General features: G+C 39.0%; 1 protein-coding gene across 1 annotated transcript in view; it reads right to left on the bottom strand.

The window, feature by feature from the left end:
- Positions 1-418: 418 nt before the first annotated feature.
- AstCC (Allatostatin double C) overlaps positions 419-17,619 on the bottom strand; it is a 144,913-nt gene continuing 127,712 nt past the window's right edge. Inside the window, exons 2-3 of the mRNA XM_083121553.1 lie at positions 8,235-8,345; positions 419-836 (exon numbers count right to left, since the gene is read on the bottom strand). Coding sequence (XP_082977679.1) covers positions 753-836; positions 8,235-8,345 — 195 coding nt within the window. The 3' untranslated portion in view covers positions 419-752. The remainder of the gene's footprint in view (positions 837-8,234; positions 8,346-17,619) is intronic.

Below are 17,619 nucleotides of genomic sequence, written 5' to 3'. Positions count from 1 at the left end.
TCGCTCGCTCCAGAGATCCCCGGGACAAAGTATACATGTTGTTTGATGTGCAAACCTTAGGTTTTTATATTTGTTCTAATAAATATTTTATTTACATTTTTCAATCCATTACATCGTCTGGAGACGAGACCGGGACTTAGTTGACATAGAGAAGAACCCAAGACAAGATTCTCGACACGATACTGGACCATATCCGTAACATTATTAGACTCAAAACAACCAGGTTTGTTAGCGACTACAACATTCGCCTAACACCAAGGAACAATTAAACACCAAATAATAGAGAAACTAAGAATGAAAATTAGTCCCATTTGTTTACTTTGCAGATATATTTCAGTAGGTAACGGCAAAGCCATTTGCCTACAATGAAAACTCACATATCATGAAAATGATTTATTCCATAACATTGATAAGGCCAGGACTGTGCACAAGTGAAAGGAGAAACAAATTGTACAACGACCATTCGGGATTATAACAGGAGACGATACAAAACAGGTAAATTCATTTGTAAAAAAACATTAAATGTTAATGCAAGGAGTAACATATCTCTTGTGAGTACATTTTCTTTCACATTTTTTGCTTTAAACTTTATAGTTAGTTGGATCAACAAAAATAAGTTAACGTGAGACGAGTTTTCAACATTTCACTTTTTTGACAGGTAGATGTAAATGAATAAGGTCTGTGTCATGGAATATAGAGAAAGTAATAAACAATTTGAGAAAAACATCTGAAAAATTTCATCCTGTGGTCTGTCATTTTTTGAAGCATGTGACCGCATTAAAGTAGCACCTCCAGTAGATCCTGCCTTTTTGTTGTCCTCTTCTTTGTAAATCCATCTGGAAAAAGTAAGAACATTTCTTTGATTTAGTAACATCCTGACAATACACGCTCGGACAATGATAAACCAGCTTTAGTATAAAATATTTACTTCTGAAAAGTTTAGAGAACAACAGAAATAGTCAGTTCCGATTGTTACTTGAACGTATACATATTTTTCGGTGACTGATTTAAAAAGGAAACTCATTATGAACGGTCGGTACGGAACGACGTGGCTCGGCTTGGCTCTGCACAGCACGGCTCAGCTCGGCACTGCACCGCACCGCTCGGCTCGGCTCGGCACCGCACTTGACCCGCCAACCGTTGCAAAGGAGAACTTAGCAGTAGATGTGTTTGTGGAGGAAGAAGGTGAAAATTCGATGAACTTGCATCGAAGACGTCACAGAGAAAACACTTCTGTAATAAAGTTCCTCTTCATTTTCGCACACAACACAATATCTGCACCAGCATGGTGTAGGTGGTACTGTTGTGGAACGGACGCCCAGGATCGGTTTAAGGTAGCTCACACACCGAAGTAGCAGCTACAATCTTACTGGAAAGAAGTAGATATACCTTCTACATGGACATGTGAGCTACCTTAATTCTGGAGGAGACATTCCGGCCGATTCGCTCATGTGCTGAGCTGAAGTGAAGTTTACCGAAAAGAACATAATGGGTAACTTCAAGTAAATTTGCCGGTTTCTGCTACTCTGTGCTGTGCCGTTCGGTGCCGTGCCGAGCTGAGTCGACTTTTCACATTGGATTTTCTTACCACGTTTGATCCAGACCTATATTTGAGGGAAACTCAGTTCAGGCTACTGCATCCACCAGGAGCCTCTTCTGGATAGGAGAAATAGGTTTGGAAATGCAACCTAAAACTTTTGTAATAGTTTCAATTTGCACAAAGTTCAACCTACACACACGTATACATATACGTACACATTTGCATGTATGCAAGCCTATGTATCCATGCAAGCATGCGTCATTCAATTTTATGGCAGCCGACATAGTTTTCAATTTTTGAAATAAAATTTGCGCAATTTAATAAGAGTTATTTTGTGAGTATTTATTTTCTTAATTTTAAAATTTTAATTTTTATCAAAATAGTTTTCAACAGATTCTAAAAACATGTATATTTCAGGAACAGGTAACCCTAGGCTTCATCCCATCTTTTTGCAGACACATTAAACAGATTTTGACTTCCTCATAAAGTTTTACAAGAGCACAGATCAATTTAGGTAATTGGTACCATAATATAGTGTATATAATAGGTTCATAGTGATTTTGATTCTTGCATAGAGAGAGAAAATAAACTTTTGGTATTTAGGTATTAAAAACTAGATTGTTTGAATGGCAACATCCTGCGATTACCATACTTATATTAGGGGGAGTACTTCGGGTACAATTAGGATCAAAAAATTTAGGAAGTGCTGTATCCTCTCCATTGGGATGTTCAATGCCTAGCCCTATTACTGCGTCATTGCTCTTGTCATATCAAACCCCACCAGTGCAAGGCAATAACTGTGGCTCGGATGTTGGTAACCTAAACATTATTAAAAAAATTACCTGAAAATAATTTGCGTTCTTAGAAATGAAAGTGATTTTTTTTTCATAAATCATAACAGAATAGTTGAACAATTCGGTAAAGTCGTTCTTTGGTGTTTTGAGGTACCACTTTATTTTTACTTCAAGGTTACATAAAATACACCACAAGGTTTTTCTGTATGAGTCATTCACTTCCTTTCAGAGTTGGCCTTGCACGATACAGGGGTTGGTCGGCATCTGAAAATACAGTTGTGTTTCTTCTGCATCAGATTATTCTTTTATGTTGTGACTAATTTTACTTTATAAGCACAGATAAAAGTGACAATAGTGGCCAATAAAGGATCCTTAAAGTAGTCTACTCTAGATTTTAAGTTTGGTGGAGGAAAAATAAATTTACCACAATTACCATTGCCAAAGATTTCAATTGAACCAATATTATGCTTTTGCATTAACCATATTTTTTTTAAATGGCGTACTTGCTAAAAGAGACCATGCTAAGAAAGTTAAATATGTACGTTATGCTAGCAAATGCATTTAAACAACAGTGGCGGAGGAAAATATACCTAAAAGTTATCAAAATGCAACAAAAACTGCTAGAAATACAGAAAATAAGGCCGGAAAATGAAAAAAATTGCAAAAAACACCGTTTAATATTTTAAATGTAAATACTACTATCATGTTTAGCACTGACTTCAAGGCCAGAAAATAGATGACTTTTTATCAACTTCATAGCCTAGTATTAACACAGTTGTGGAAACAGAAAACTATAATTTATATATGCAACTCAGTTGCTTGTCTGCAGCCAAAGCATTTCCTGGACCGTACACAATGCTTATTGTGTTAGCTGTTTGGAGCGTGCCTCGTGCACTTCCCTCTGAGGGGAAGAAAAGACTTTTAATCCTGTTGGTCTGTTTCTTCCTTTCTTCCATTCATGCTTTGGAGATTTTCTATTCTGCGTCTGACAGTTTGTTTCCACGCGGCAACAACATTTCGAGACAGAAATGGATTCACTTCTCACGTCCGAGAAGCGGTGACCATAAGAAATATATACACACATCCTTCTATTTTGCTCTTCCTGTTGCTGGAAGTACAAAAATCTATCTTTTGAGTTGTTCGTGAAACGGAAATTGAAGTTGTATTGCTGTTTTCTTCCGGCTAGGAAACGTATGTGTATTGAGATATATACCTCCTACCGAGAAATGGAAGTAAAGTTTTAAGTCTCATATAAGTAGGATCTGTATTGTTGCGTCACTTATAAGAAATGTTACTTTACAGTTGTAATAGCGAGACTCATATTTACATCAGGCATATACAGGGTTAGCCATAAGAAAATGAACTGTTTCAACAGGTTATTGTTCATAATAGCTTTAACACTGTAATTAGCAGTGTTTTAAATAGCTGCTCAAGTTTACTTAAAAACCTCAGTAGTGATCAGTGTGAGCTTTCTTGGTCATTCTTCAAAGGGATATTACTTAAAAGAGGATTTTCGTGGTTCATCAAAAATAAATTATTTTTGAACGTTGGCAGTAGCTACTATTACGAGTATAACTCGCATCAGCATGATGATCTGTTGCTTACGTCACGGTGTGGACCCTCCAGCCCGCTCTACTAGAACCCCACAGGGGTCCCGGGTTCGAATCCCGACCTGGGCATGGGTGTTCCTTGTGTGTATCCCTTCATTCATTTCATCATACCATCACTCATCCTCATCTTCTCGATTAGCCAAAAGTGACAGAAATGGCAAGTAAAATAAACAAAATCAATCAGCTACCATGCCTTCTAGAAGCATAAATTTAGCCTACGATGCATTGCCTTGGAAGGTTTTTTTATCGGTTCTCTAGGATGAGAGAACAGTATCTAGCAGGATCCAGGAATTTGCCTGTAGTGAATGAGTCAAAGAATGAGGAATGGCATGTCAATAACACGAGTTCATTACCCTCGCTCTTTTTCGTCGACAATAAGAATGCGACTTCCTGATGCCTCTTGTGTAGAGATCCTTGAACCAAGAATTTGTAAATAAACCATCCTTTCCTAGAAAGTCAATGTACTGTGCGGTCAAAGTCTGAAGGAAACTATTCCTTTCAGTGATGTCCAGATACACTAATTTATAAACAGACGTTCGGACTTCTTGTGTGAACGCAGTAGTCATCTAGCTTGGAGGACAGAGGTTACACTAAAGTATGTTTTATGGCTTCTTCAAAGAATCTGATTCACATTTGATGCTTTCGGGTGCATTTTTGTATGTCGAGAAAGAAACACCAAAGTGCATCATTTGATTCAAGTGAGGATTTATTTCAGTCGAGATGCACTTCAATGCATCAGTTGATGTTCCTTGATGCACCTTCCTTCATCTTTTTGGATGATGCACTTAAAGGTTTGGTCTGAGCTACAGAGTTCGTGTAGCTCAGACGAAACGTTTAAGTGCATCATAAAAAAAAGATGCATTCTGGTTCATCCAAACGCATCAGGGTGCATCAAAACGCATCAAATGATACATTGAAGTACATCTCGACTGAAAAAAATCGTCACTTGAATCAAATGATGCACTTTGGTGTTTCTTTCACGAAATACAAAAATGCACCCAAAATCATCAAATGTGAATCTGATTCTTTGAAGAAGTCATAAAACACACTTAATGCATCAATCGATGCATTCTGGTACAACAATCGATATGATGCATTTAGTTCTCTGAGTGCTGAATGAAACATGTATTTCGAATCCGAAATCTGCTTAATTACTCTGGACATTCTCGGAAACAACTGAAGAGGAAGGAGTCCTTGTGAGTTTTGTTTCAAGTCAACTTTATGTATAGATAGGCTACCGGTATTTGACCTACAGTTTAAAGTAGGATCTTAACCCATATGTCCCTCCACCGAGGATCGTACCCGGGACTCCTTGATTACAAGGCGACGACGTTACCACTACGCCCTCGAGGAGGCATAGCGAAGAGTGTACAAAGAAACTCACGAGGGAGAATCATAGTACCTTTGTTACACGAAAAATACACGTAGAACTTAGTAACAACATTAATTTTGATAAAACTTTATTTCCAATATTCTTTACGGTGAATAGAAGTATGAAAATTTTAAGGGAAATTTATTTTGAATGTCATAAGCCTGTAACACGGAAAAATTAAATTACCGATTTCCACTACAAAAAAAAAAACAGTTTTAGATTGTTCCCACATCTTTTTACTTACCCGATGATGCTGAAATAGAACGAAAAGACACAAAGCGAAGCAGACTTCTATGGCGAACTGGTTATCACAGCACGCTAAGGCGCCAGAGGTGCCAGGTTCGAATCCAGACCTGGGTATGGGTGTTCTTTGTAAGTGTCCCTTCCTCAATACTATCATATCATGACTCATTCTCATTAGCAAAAAGTGGCAGAAAAGCGACGCCAAATGACAAAAATTAAATCAGATAGTAAGAGCATTCCCTGACATTCGCTACGAGATTCGGCGGCAAGTGGCCCGGCGTTAGCGCTTGTCTTTCCCGGTGAACGGGGTCCGTGACAGTCGCACGCTACAGTCTGTTTTTTTTTATTCTCCCTGCCTTCGCTTTCTTTCCCTTTCTGTTGACGTTGCAGACTGACGCCAGTATAATCCTCCCTCGGAAGTTGTGTCGTGTCGTGTCCGTGTGTTGAAGATTGTGGCTTAATATGGCACCACAAAAGTTTACATTACAACAAAGGGTTCATCTTGTCGAGTGTTACTTCGGAAAGAGGAATTGTGGAGAAGTGCGACGACGTTTTGCAACGAAATTTCCTGGTATTCACGTTCCACATAGGACCACTATAGCTATTAAACCTCGTAAAAAAGTTTAGAGTAACAGGGTCAGTTCTGAATAAAAGTGGAAAGAAAAACCCACGTGTTCTTACTGAGGAAAAACTCGATGAGATAGGACAAAGGTTAGAACAGTCTCCTCGGAAATTTATCCGCCGCCTCTCACAAGAAACGGGTGTTTCAAAAACCCTCTAGGTCCCCCGATTTGTCAGCCTGCGATTTTTATTTATGGGGAAATCTAAAAAATAAAGTATACAAACACAATCCGCACACCATCCTTGAGTTAAAAGAGAGTATTGTACGAGAAATCGGGAGAATTACAGTAGACGAACTTGCACGTGTAAATGCCAATTTCCTTCGGAGATGCTAGGAATGTGTTGCAGTAGAGGACCATCATTTTCAACACCTTCTGTAGTAAAGGTTAGTACACAATATGAAAACTGTAATTTTATAGTCGACTCTACCGACTGTCGCGCACCCCGTTCGCCGGGAAAGGCAAGCACTGACGCCGGGCTGCTTGCCGCCGAGTCTCGTAGCGAATGTCAGGGAATGCTCTGTATAAATGGAACTCATTCGCCTCCTGAAGTCTCGAGGTTTCCAACCCTTTGCAACTCATCTCCCTCAGTAGGCGAGTTTGCAGTAGTTTCCCCAAATTACGCTTCTGCTGCCTGTTGCTTTGCTCCGCTGAACCATGAAGATATTTCACCTCATAGATTTTTTTACGAAAACTTTAAAATGTTGAGTCGTACAGGAGATGCAAGCAACAATAAAGCATTAATTTAAAGAAATCTTATTACTTTAATCAGAACGAACCTCTCCTCAACCGCAAGAGTCAAAGTCCCAAAGTTTCAAACAAATAAGCTTCATGTAAGTGGTTTATTCGTAACAACATTGGACGGTAAACCCTTCCCATATAGGAGGAATGCAATTAATTTAACCTTTGAAAGCCACAAAATCCTATCCCAATGCATGCATTATTGCCCCCTCCCTCCCCCCGCCCATTGAGTGCCAATTTTCCCCATAGGGGATTAACAAACGATACATTTACACAAACCAGAACACAATTTATGGCAAGGAGAATTCCTATTCAAAGGTCGAATTTATTACTGTGGGGACAACAAGAAATATCTGTTGGTAATGCAGAATTTATTTTAGCTACTAATTAATCTGTAAATTCCTTTTTGGTCGACTCGATAAATAACCGTGAAGAGTATGCTATAAAAACCTTACCTCGATCTGAGAGAAAACATTAGTTTGAGGAATTAAAATTCATGCCCAAATATAAAATGTTTGCTGATGACAAAGAAAATTGTTTTAAAAGAGACAAACATATGATTGATCAGTGGCGCCGATTGAGTTCTAAAACTAGGGGGGCAAGGTGCAAAAAGTGGAGGGGCAAGGACAGTTAACTTTCCCTTGGTACATAAGCTTTAGCATAGTGCAAAAGTGACAAAAATTGGGGGGTGGGCACGCGGCCACTGACCACCATTCTCCATAAGCAGTGCTCGATGTGAAGGGAAAAAGTGTGTGTGTGTTGGGGGGGGGGGTGATGGGATCCCCCAGCTAGCAAAAAATTTGCAAAGCATCCCCCAGCTGTCTCATTGTCACCATGCTAAAACACTGTACTATCCTCCCAGGGTACCAAGTCTCGACCAAACATTAGCCCACGGACTCTGGTGTTGATCACATCACATCCCATACCTCCACACTCCATAGGTAGCTTCATGGTACTTTGGAACGTTCAGGGAGGATCTTTATCTTTGGATTTTATGATATGACAGACTATTGGCAGAAGGCTTATCACCCACTAAGGTACCCCGAAAAGAGCCACGGTGCGTCGCTCCTTATACTTTTGTCTCTGGAATCTGTGGAGCAAGGCCGCACATAACGGTAGAGAAGGGAAGAAAACGAGTGGGCGGAGCAAAGCAGTGAAGTCTTTCGCAAATGACTGGTAGCTGAAACCGCGTATTGGCTCCACTTGCCTCTCTCGTCGAGCCCTCTCGAGTCCTACTTGCGCAGTAGACTTGCTCTCGTTCGTTTGCTCCACAGATTCCCCGGACAATGTGCACGTGAGCCTTTTTGTTCTCACCTGCTCTGGAACGGCATAGTCAGATCTCGTGCCACCCCCGTCGTCAAGCGAAGACTGCAAAGCCGCCATAATCTTATCAAAAAGTAGAGCTGCTCTTTTCGGAACCACGACCTGCAAATAATAATAAGAGAATAAGATATGAGTTAGAATAAGATTTTTATTAGAATTTATATGCATTTCTTAATTTGAAATATTTCATTTATTTCACATGCCTTTGATACACAATGAATCTATTTTATAGATATAATAGAAGGGGGGGGGGAAGAAATCATCCAGGGGTTTCACATGTTAGTAACTTCCGTTACTGAAATGATATCTTGTTCCATTTAACTTTCCGCCTATGAGTAGACAAGAATAGGGAAATATACCAAGGTTAAGGACACCATCAAAAGCCAGCTCCGTAATTATCAAGTTCGATTCATGACCTGGGCATGGATTTTTTTTAGTGGAAGCAGAGTAACGAAAACGCGTTACTTTAAGAGGCAAAATAACGGTAACACGTTACTTTGAAAAGTAAAATAACGGTAACGCTTTATTTTAGGAAAGAGAGTAACGCGGAAGCAGAGTAACGGTAAGGTGTTACTTCTGGAGGTAGAGTAATAAGGGCAACGTCATGTTTTTGGAGGGAGAGTAACGGTAATGCGTCCCGTTAGATAACCTACTTGCGTGCTAAGGTTCCGCGCGTTTCCCTGTAGTGGGCGTTACACCATTTGATTTCAATAGAAGCAGACAACAGAAGTTCTCTTGCTGGATATTTCCGTGTTTCGCCGCATCTCAGTGGATGTCAAGCTTAACCTCTTGTTTACCAAATATCTCGATCGAGATATTTACCTGTAACCAGATATTTCGACATGTTCGTAGTTCTTACGTTATAATGTCGCTATTATTCATGGCGTGGTGCTAAGCACAGGGGAACACTTTACCTTTTTTATTATTATTCACTGGAATTGCGATTTTCTTCTTTTATATTATTGTTAATACCTATTCTGCACCGTAAAGACTCTTGCACGTTTTGTTTTTCCATAAAAAGGGAGGATGGCGGGAAAATGGCGGCTTCCTTTGAAACTGAGTTAGTGTCGCATAGACATGTCGTTTGGGGGATTACATACAAGTCGTGTTCTATTGCTCGTATGATAATAGCGCAATTATTTTCTTGTTCCAGACATGCCAGCGATCATTTCCATGTGTATTTTGACAATGTCCTGTACTTTGTTGTCCAGAGGCGGAGGGGCATTTTTCTTCAGAAAGTTTGGAATTTTCCGGTTTCTCCCCCTCTCCTTATTCATCCATATATACACTCAATGTGCATAAATTTTATATAGTCCGATTCTATGGTTCATTCCGCGTATAACGGTACTTGATTCGTCCGTCTAGGGCAATTAGCTTCGGACCTACAGTCGTTTCAAGGTAACTGCGCATTTTGCTGAATGACTCAGTGGCGTACAGACATATCGTTTTGGGTATACAAGTAGTGTTGTATTGTTCATATCATAATAGTGCAATTATTTTGTTATTCCAGACATGCCAGCGGTCATTTCCATGTGTATTTTGACAAAGTTTCCTGTCCAGGGGCGGAGGGGCATTTTTTCTGAGATTTTGGAATTTTCAGGTTCCTCCCCACCGCCGCATCCATATATACACTCAATGTGCATAAATTTTATATAGTTCGATTCTATGGTTCATTCCGCGTATAACGATATATTATTCGTCTGTCTAGGGCAGCAATTAGCATCCGATCTACAGTCATCTAATTGAAACTCTGCATTTTGCTTAAAATTGGTCCGGTACCGGAGAGCTTACCTGGGAAAATGGGCTTGGTAATCAAAAGGTTAAGGATAGCGCCTTGTTTTTGGAAGCAAAATAACGGATATTGCGTTACTCTTGGAAGCAGAGTAACGGTAATACGTTGCTTTCGTTGGCAGAGTAAGTGTAGTGCTTTACCCTTTTCAGAAACTGACACCGCTCTGGCCTTTTCAGTACGAATCTCGCAACAATGAAATGTCGGAATGCTCAAAAGAAGAAATCTTTGGGGGAAACGAGTTCAATTTGGAATTCCATACTTTCGGACGGTAAAATCTAGCTAATGAATTCAAGCAACATAACGGTAACGCGTTACTTTCGAAGGAAGAGTAGCGGTAACACGTTACTTTGGGAACCAAAAGAACCCTAACGTGTTATTTTCGGAAACAGAGTAACGGTACGTTATTTTAGGAAGCAGAGTAACTAGAACGCGTTCCTTTCGGAGGCAGAGTAACGAAAGCGCGTTACCTTTTTCCGTAACTTACCCAACTCTGGTCTGTACGATATGAATCATGCTACGATGAAATGTCGAAATGCAGAAAAAGGAAATCTTAAGGGAAATGTTCAATTCTATACTTTCGGACTGGGTAAAATCTGCCTAATGAATTTACTTAATTGCAGTGAGGAATAAGTGACAAATGCTGGCAAAGCCAATGGAGAGAGAGATTGAATGGGTCGTAAAACTTTCCCTCTCCTTCCAAATTCCCTGAAATGGTGGCAGCAGCACACCCATCGCTCCTCAATAGGATGACTTGGTTTGCCTCTTCCCTAGAACGGTGAATGGTGTCAAATTCCGTTCTCGGGTGGAAGTGGGAAGTTTGCAAAGTGGAAACTCTTACAGAAAAGTTCACTTTTCTAAGAATGTGCTGCCGTTCCAACGAAGCAAAGTAGACAAGACTCTTTTTTGGGTGCGTGAAGTTTCCCTTCCAACACTCTATTAATATACCATAGGGGAGTCTCTACAGCCAACATTCCATTCTAGAACTGTACGAGTTTCAACCGTGTGAAATACATGAATAATTTATCCTAATTCTGGAGCGTTTGGTAAACTCGTTCTCAGCGATTTTACCTGGCAGGTTTTATTCTTTGCAATAAGAAGTCTCTCCATATTTTAAAATCACCAGTTAGGTGTACAAATTAGTTTTCGAACTTTTTTAGAAGGAAGAAAATGTTTATACATGAAAAATAATCTTACAATTTAATCGACAAAGTTATCTCAATTGGAATGTATACACTTTTCGGGGAGCTGACCAATTCCCTTTCGGTAGAACGGCGGTTTAGTCTATAAACTAAACAATGCTATTTTCCACCTCTTGAAGGTTTATGATGTAGGAATGCACTAGGTGGTGCTGCAAGGCCAGAAACAGGTAGTAGTCTGAAAGAGCCAGGTCAGGGGTATAAGCTGCATGAGGAGCAACTTCCCAACCCAATGAATAGAGCGTCTCAGTTCCTTTTGCCGTGTGTGGCCTGGAGTTATCATGCAGCAGTATCTCCAGCCTAATCACACTGCCGTCAAATGGCCATTTCCTCTCAATTTCGTTACTCAAACGAATCAGTTTACGTTGCTTTTTTGGATTTTTCGTTAAACAGCTGCTCCAATGCTTTATCCTCCACTTTCCTTGGCTGTCAATGACGCTGTTCATCTTCCAGAATGAAATTCTCCTCCAGGAAATGCTGAATCCATTTCTTGCAGATGCTGTACGATATGCCACCTTCGCCCAAGGCCGATCAAATCACTTCCTTCTCCTCAGCGGCATTCTCTTCAATTGATCTGCAGAAGGAGGCAGCGCCTGACGTTCTACTTCTCGAACTGCATCGTGCTCACCGCTTTATGTTATAAGTCGTCTGCTAGTCGGGCATTTTTACCTTGATTGATTGGTATTTGAGTGCCCAAATATGGCGGGGAAAGTTCCATTCTGAGTAATCGCAACAGTATCGGAAATGAACTTATTTTTTTATTCCAGCGAGTAACACTTAGAATGTGTTTACGTTCGCTTGCTGCTCCATAGCGATTAACGTGATGGCACTCTTACACTTCCTTCATGACATGGCGACGTAAGCCCAGCATGCCTAGTGCAAGTCATGAGGTGTCGACACTAAATCATGGACCACACTATACGATGAATAAGTTACTTCACAGATGACATTTGCAGTTTGGACAGTAGGAAGTCTGTCTCACTACTTAATTATCGAACTCATATGTATGTGTGTTTGAGTATAATAGCAATGGCGGTTTCTGACATTCTTGCAGTGTTCGATAACAACCAGAATTTTGCAGAGCTAATCTGTATAAATCTATTTGTATATTTTCCTTAATCGCTTCCTCGCGTATGCACGGAAATGTATTATTTTGTACATCAGTAATGTATGAAATCTAATGCAATCGCATGTACTTAGAAAATCCAACACGATTTCACAGAATACCAACCAGATGGAAACTGTAAGTCCAATAAATTTGTTCTTGGTGATGATTATATTTGACATGTAGGCAAAGGTGCAAAATACGATATTGGCACATAATTTTCAATACGTTTATTTTTTTTTCTACCACTTTCCGATGATTCACCCTTCCCCTAGGATGGCGGCTGAGCTTCTGGTGTTGGTAAGTCGTAATACCCTTGATGTTCGGTCTACTAAGCGTTCCTCCCTTCCTTTTACAGTTCATAACGTTGTTGGTAGTCTGTAACAGATCCGATCAAATGTTGTGTTGGGTTGCCAGCATTCAGGCGGCAAAACGGGCTTTTTTTTGAACGACTGCAGCGCCGAAACGACGCACCAACGAGGAAAATGTTACCGCGAAAAGTTGTTTGTTTTGATGTTCTCTATACGTTTTTGTGGTCCGTGGGCCACATATATATGATAGATTTAGATTTCTATCCTGGGAATATCTAGAGCAGGGCCGCGCATAACGGTAGAGAAGATGAGAAAGCAAGTGGGTGGAGCAAAGCAGTACACGGTACTGCAAAGCCTGGTAACTGCAGTCATTTTCACCCCTCCACGCAATCCCGTTCCTCCACATATTTTCACTGCTAGAGCCCTCTGAAGTCACTACTTGCGCAGAGACTTGCTTTCATTCGTTCGCTCCAGATATTCCCTGGACAGAGTATAGGACATTGAGAACGGAATCGATTCTAGAAACTTGAATGTGAGAAGCCATAGACTGTATTTTATTTTACGTCTGTTTTTTGTCCGCTAAGGTTATTGAGACGATGAGGATGAATGTTGTAAAGTAAAGTGCTCCCCTATGCTTTACACCACGCCTGAAGTCGTATAGGTGGTGTTGAATTAGGGCCCCACAGTTTCTTGATCACGACCGAAATTGGGGGATGATGTGATCAGCACCACGCCTGGCCGCCTTTACTTCCCAGAGTTGCCTCCAGGTACACACTTTAGACGACGCTAGGTGGGTGCCGGATCCGCTTGAACAGGTGGAAAAAATCGTAGTTCTTACCCTCCGGGGATCGAACCCGGGTCTCTTGCATGCTAGTCAGACGGAGGATGAATGTTGATAACTTATCAATCCCTAGGATTGTATGTTTATTTTATTAAGTCTCTCTGAACGCTTCATGTTGACCAGGGCATTCACTTGTTTTTCTCAGCTGTCTCAAGCCTCTTAGGCATGTTTACAATGCATTGTGTTGTGCCATGCAAACCTCCTGAGCATTCAGGAACAGGTAACACTTCTGGTTTTAGAGTCAGCGGTTTGCATGGTAGCAATTATGATAATCACACGATTCGGCGATTCGGCATCGAGGAAGAGCTCGATGGCCAGGGAATATAGAGGTGAGACAAGCTGGGAGGTGACTGGACTTTTGGAATTGAGTTGGTAGAGAGAGGTGGTCAGCAAGGCAGGAGGTCGATAGTGGAAGCACGCTTTGGTCAGCATAAGAGAGAAGCTTACAGAGGACTTCGATTATTTCGATTCAGCTAAGAAACTTCAGTTAGACAGGTAATTATCCTACACCCAGCCATGATACAGGTTCAACGGTTCGAAAAACCCAACGAGTGACCATTGTCTTTTCAGTAGTTTAATTCCTTTGTGTAATTTGTACCTTTCGCATGCCAAGCGATAACTCGTCATGTCAATGACGAGTGGTCTCATCAAGAGGATGAATGATGAGTAGTTTACATCACCCCATCAATTAACTGGTTAACCTTCTAGGTGCTCTTAAGATCCCACGAACTTTAAGGTTCGTTACGTGGTGGAGATACGTGGGTCTTTTCATTTTTTTTTAGAAATGAAAAGAAATTGTTAACCGGTTTAAAATTCAACCCCACCCCAACTTTCGTTACGTAGTGGAGATTTGGGCTTCTCATTCATTTCCTCGGAAATGCGATGAGAAAATAGAATGTTATCTAGTAGAGGTTTCAACAATCAGTTTTAAAATTAACCCCACCCCAAAAATTTTGCTAATTTATTTAGTTTCTTTAGTATGTCCTTGCTATATTTCATTTTGAAAATACATAGGGTTTAAAGTTTTAAAATTAATGGGGGGAGAAGAATTTATATATGCCATGATAGATGTTTAGTTTAACATGAGGATGAATTCGATTAAATTTATCGACTTCAAGCTGGGTCGATAATGAACGAAATGTAAGAATGCGGAGGAACTGCGCCCTAGCTCCGTCGCGGTTACCCGCGTCGGGCTGGCGCTATGGTATCAGGAGCGTCCGGCATTCCGCGTGGCGGAAGGTACGAGGTCGGATTTTAGGGAGGCCCATTTCATCAAAAATGTGGCCGGCCCAGGGACGTCCGTGGACGATTCCCTATCAATCTGCTCCTGGTAGCTCTGTGGTTCTCACGAACCCGGTACCATGGCTACGACAAATTCCCACCTGGGAAATTTTTACCATCCAGAATTTTAAATAAGGAATAAGGGAAAGGCATTTAGATTTGATGATTTCTTGCATTGACAGTGATTTTAGAATTTTTTTTACATGATCTTGGATACGAAAATTATTACAACGTTGGTTATGAGGATGCAGTAAGCTACAGTAAACAGTAAACGATTTTTTATCCTTAACATTTTAATTAATTAATAACGTGGATTACAAGTGGATTTTAAAGTTATTTATGAATGAGGAAAATAAATTAGTGCCACCGAGTCAGAGTCTATCGGCACTATGGTGCATTTTAACGAGTTATGGCACAGAGTATGCTTGTTTGAGTCAATATTTTTTTTATTATTATTATTAATTGAAATTCCTTTAAAGTTTAATTTAAATTTGGTTTAAAACTGACCGTAACTTGTAAAGGATTTAGAATGCTTGAACTATGACTGCTAAGGCTTTTGCAACGAGGATATTACATTTTATACATATATAGTTTTGGGAATGAATATGGCCCCGAGGACCACTCATTTATATTCTTAATGACTGAAGTCTCCTAGCACCTTTTGAAGGGAGCTTGGATTAAGGAGATAGTCAAGTTTATACGAGATAGTCACTTGCCTTATGTTACTTTAACTTACGCATACATTGCCTGAAAATTTTAATTCATGTTAATATGTAAAGAAACGAAACGCTAATTATATTCCTCGACACGCTGTACAATTATGTCCGCTATTACGCCAGGCGTATATAGTTAGAGTGGCGTACCGTGATTTAGGGTATAAACCGCCCGATTAATTAAAAGTTCTAGTTGAGAAGTAATAGATGTATAAATAGGCTGCAGTGACGACAGATGTCCGTACACAGGTAAGCAGTTGTGACGAGAATGAATCCGTACACAGATATACATATACTTATATGCTTTAAGCAAAGTTAGGCACAGCCAACTTATTTTGAATAACTAGAAGAGAATTATGAGAGCATCACACGGCGTGGACGTTTCTCACATATTAACGAGATTTTTTTTGTTAGTATATATTTATATTTTTTTTCCTGTCCGAAACAATGTTTCGTTTGACAGTTGAATATTTATCCTTAGCACGTTGTAGCTTCGAACGTTAAAAACTTTAAAATGTAGTTTGTTTTAAATTTTAAAATATAAATATTGCAAGTTTGCTCCAAGTTACGGCATTTATTAAAGTGAAACAGGTCTAATATTTTAAATCCACTCGCGTAACATAATAATAATTTAATAAAAATGGCACTAATAATATTATAGATTAAAAGCAGACTTATTATTTAATAATGTGCTTTAGGCACAAAAGTTTTTTTGCAGTATGTAATAATACTATCTCAGCGAATACATCACTAGAATCATGTAGTTACTATTCAGAAGAAGGTATATGATTATATTAGCAAAGTTTATTTTTAAGCGCCAGTTATGAGAATATTTATATTATATGAATATGTAGACGTCGACGTCAAGATTTTTTTTGCGCTCCAATAACAAGTATTTTCCTGCGGATATTGGATAGCTACCGATAATCCTGGAAATCCATTCTGCCATCGCAGAATGATTATGAGTAAACCACAACGGTTTTAGTTTCTAACTTTGCCACAATAATATGCTAAGCATATTTCAGAATGAGTAGAGAGAATTAAAGATTCTTCAAGCTTTAGTGATGTTAGTATTTTAATGCATTTAAAGATTGCATAAATAATAATTATTATTTTATTTCAGGTAGTCAGGAGTAAATCAGTCTCAATTTTTCCTTTACCTTGTACCTCAGTACGGTTCGATTGATTTTAAGTATTTAAACATAAAGTTAACACCTGAAATTAAATAAGATAAGTTTGCAGTAAAATTTAAAATAAGATAAGTTAAACAGTGCTAATAAATTTAGAGAATAAATAAATTATATTAAATAAATAAATTACGCAGATAATTTGAGCCTAGAGTCAGAACTAATTAAAAGTTGAGTTAAAATATTTACTAATTAGACTAGGCAGGCTTAAAGTACGTGTTAGCTTTGAAGAACTGTTTGTTTTGATTGCCTAAGCAACATGAAAATCATTAATTTTAGTACAGTAGGTAATAATTAGTAATTTGTATTTTTATTTTAATATATTGCATAACTATTCTCTATCTATTTTTTTTGGACATACCTAAGGAATTGACACACCATTCTTATATGAGTCAAGTATACTTTTCCGCTACGGGTCTGTTTACACGACCAAGTGATTTGAGGTATACGGCGGAATCAAGAAGTTTTGAGTTGTTAAATTTCTTTTGTTTAAAGAAAATTTGAAATTGAGAAAGTTTTATTATCTTTATTGTGTTTCAAATTTGAATTTCACTTTTTAAATTCCCTGATGCTATATTTTGTTACCACCTGGAGTTTCAACGAAACTCAGAAGTAGCATTTACTGAAACTTTGTCTTATATTGCATTATATTGAACCACGGCAAATTGCACCGTTCTATCGTTTATTAGGAGGCCATTAGAGGCTTGTCAAATCAACCTTTTAGCACTCTAATAGCTTGCTTTGCGCAACTCACATTTTATATATTTATTTTAAGGGTTCACAACATAATAATTTATTTTATAATTTTCAACAGAATTTAGAACATGCTTGCAACACTTACTTTTGTTTATTAATTTTACATTTTGTAATTTTGAAGTGAAGTCTATTACTGACAATAAATTATTTCAGTTTATTAGAACACGTAATGGTATTTTAATATCAGGCTCAGG

This window comes from Lepisma saccharinum, chromosome 4 (genome assembly GCF_977018435.1).
Source record: "Lepisma saccharinum chromosome 4, izLepSacc3.1, whole genome shotgun sequence".
Lineage (NCBI taxonomy): Eukaryota > Metazoa > Arthropoda > Insecta > Zygentoma > Lepismatidae > Lepisma > Lepisma saccharinum.
Note: the sequence above shows the minus strand (reverse complement) of the source record. Positions and strands in the feature narration are given on the sequence as shown.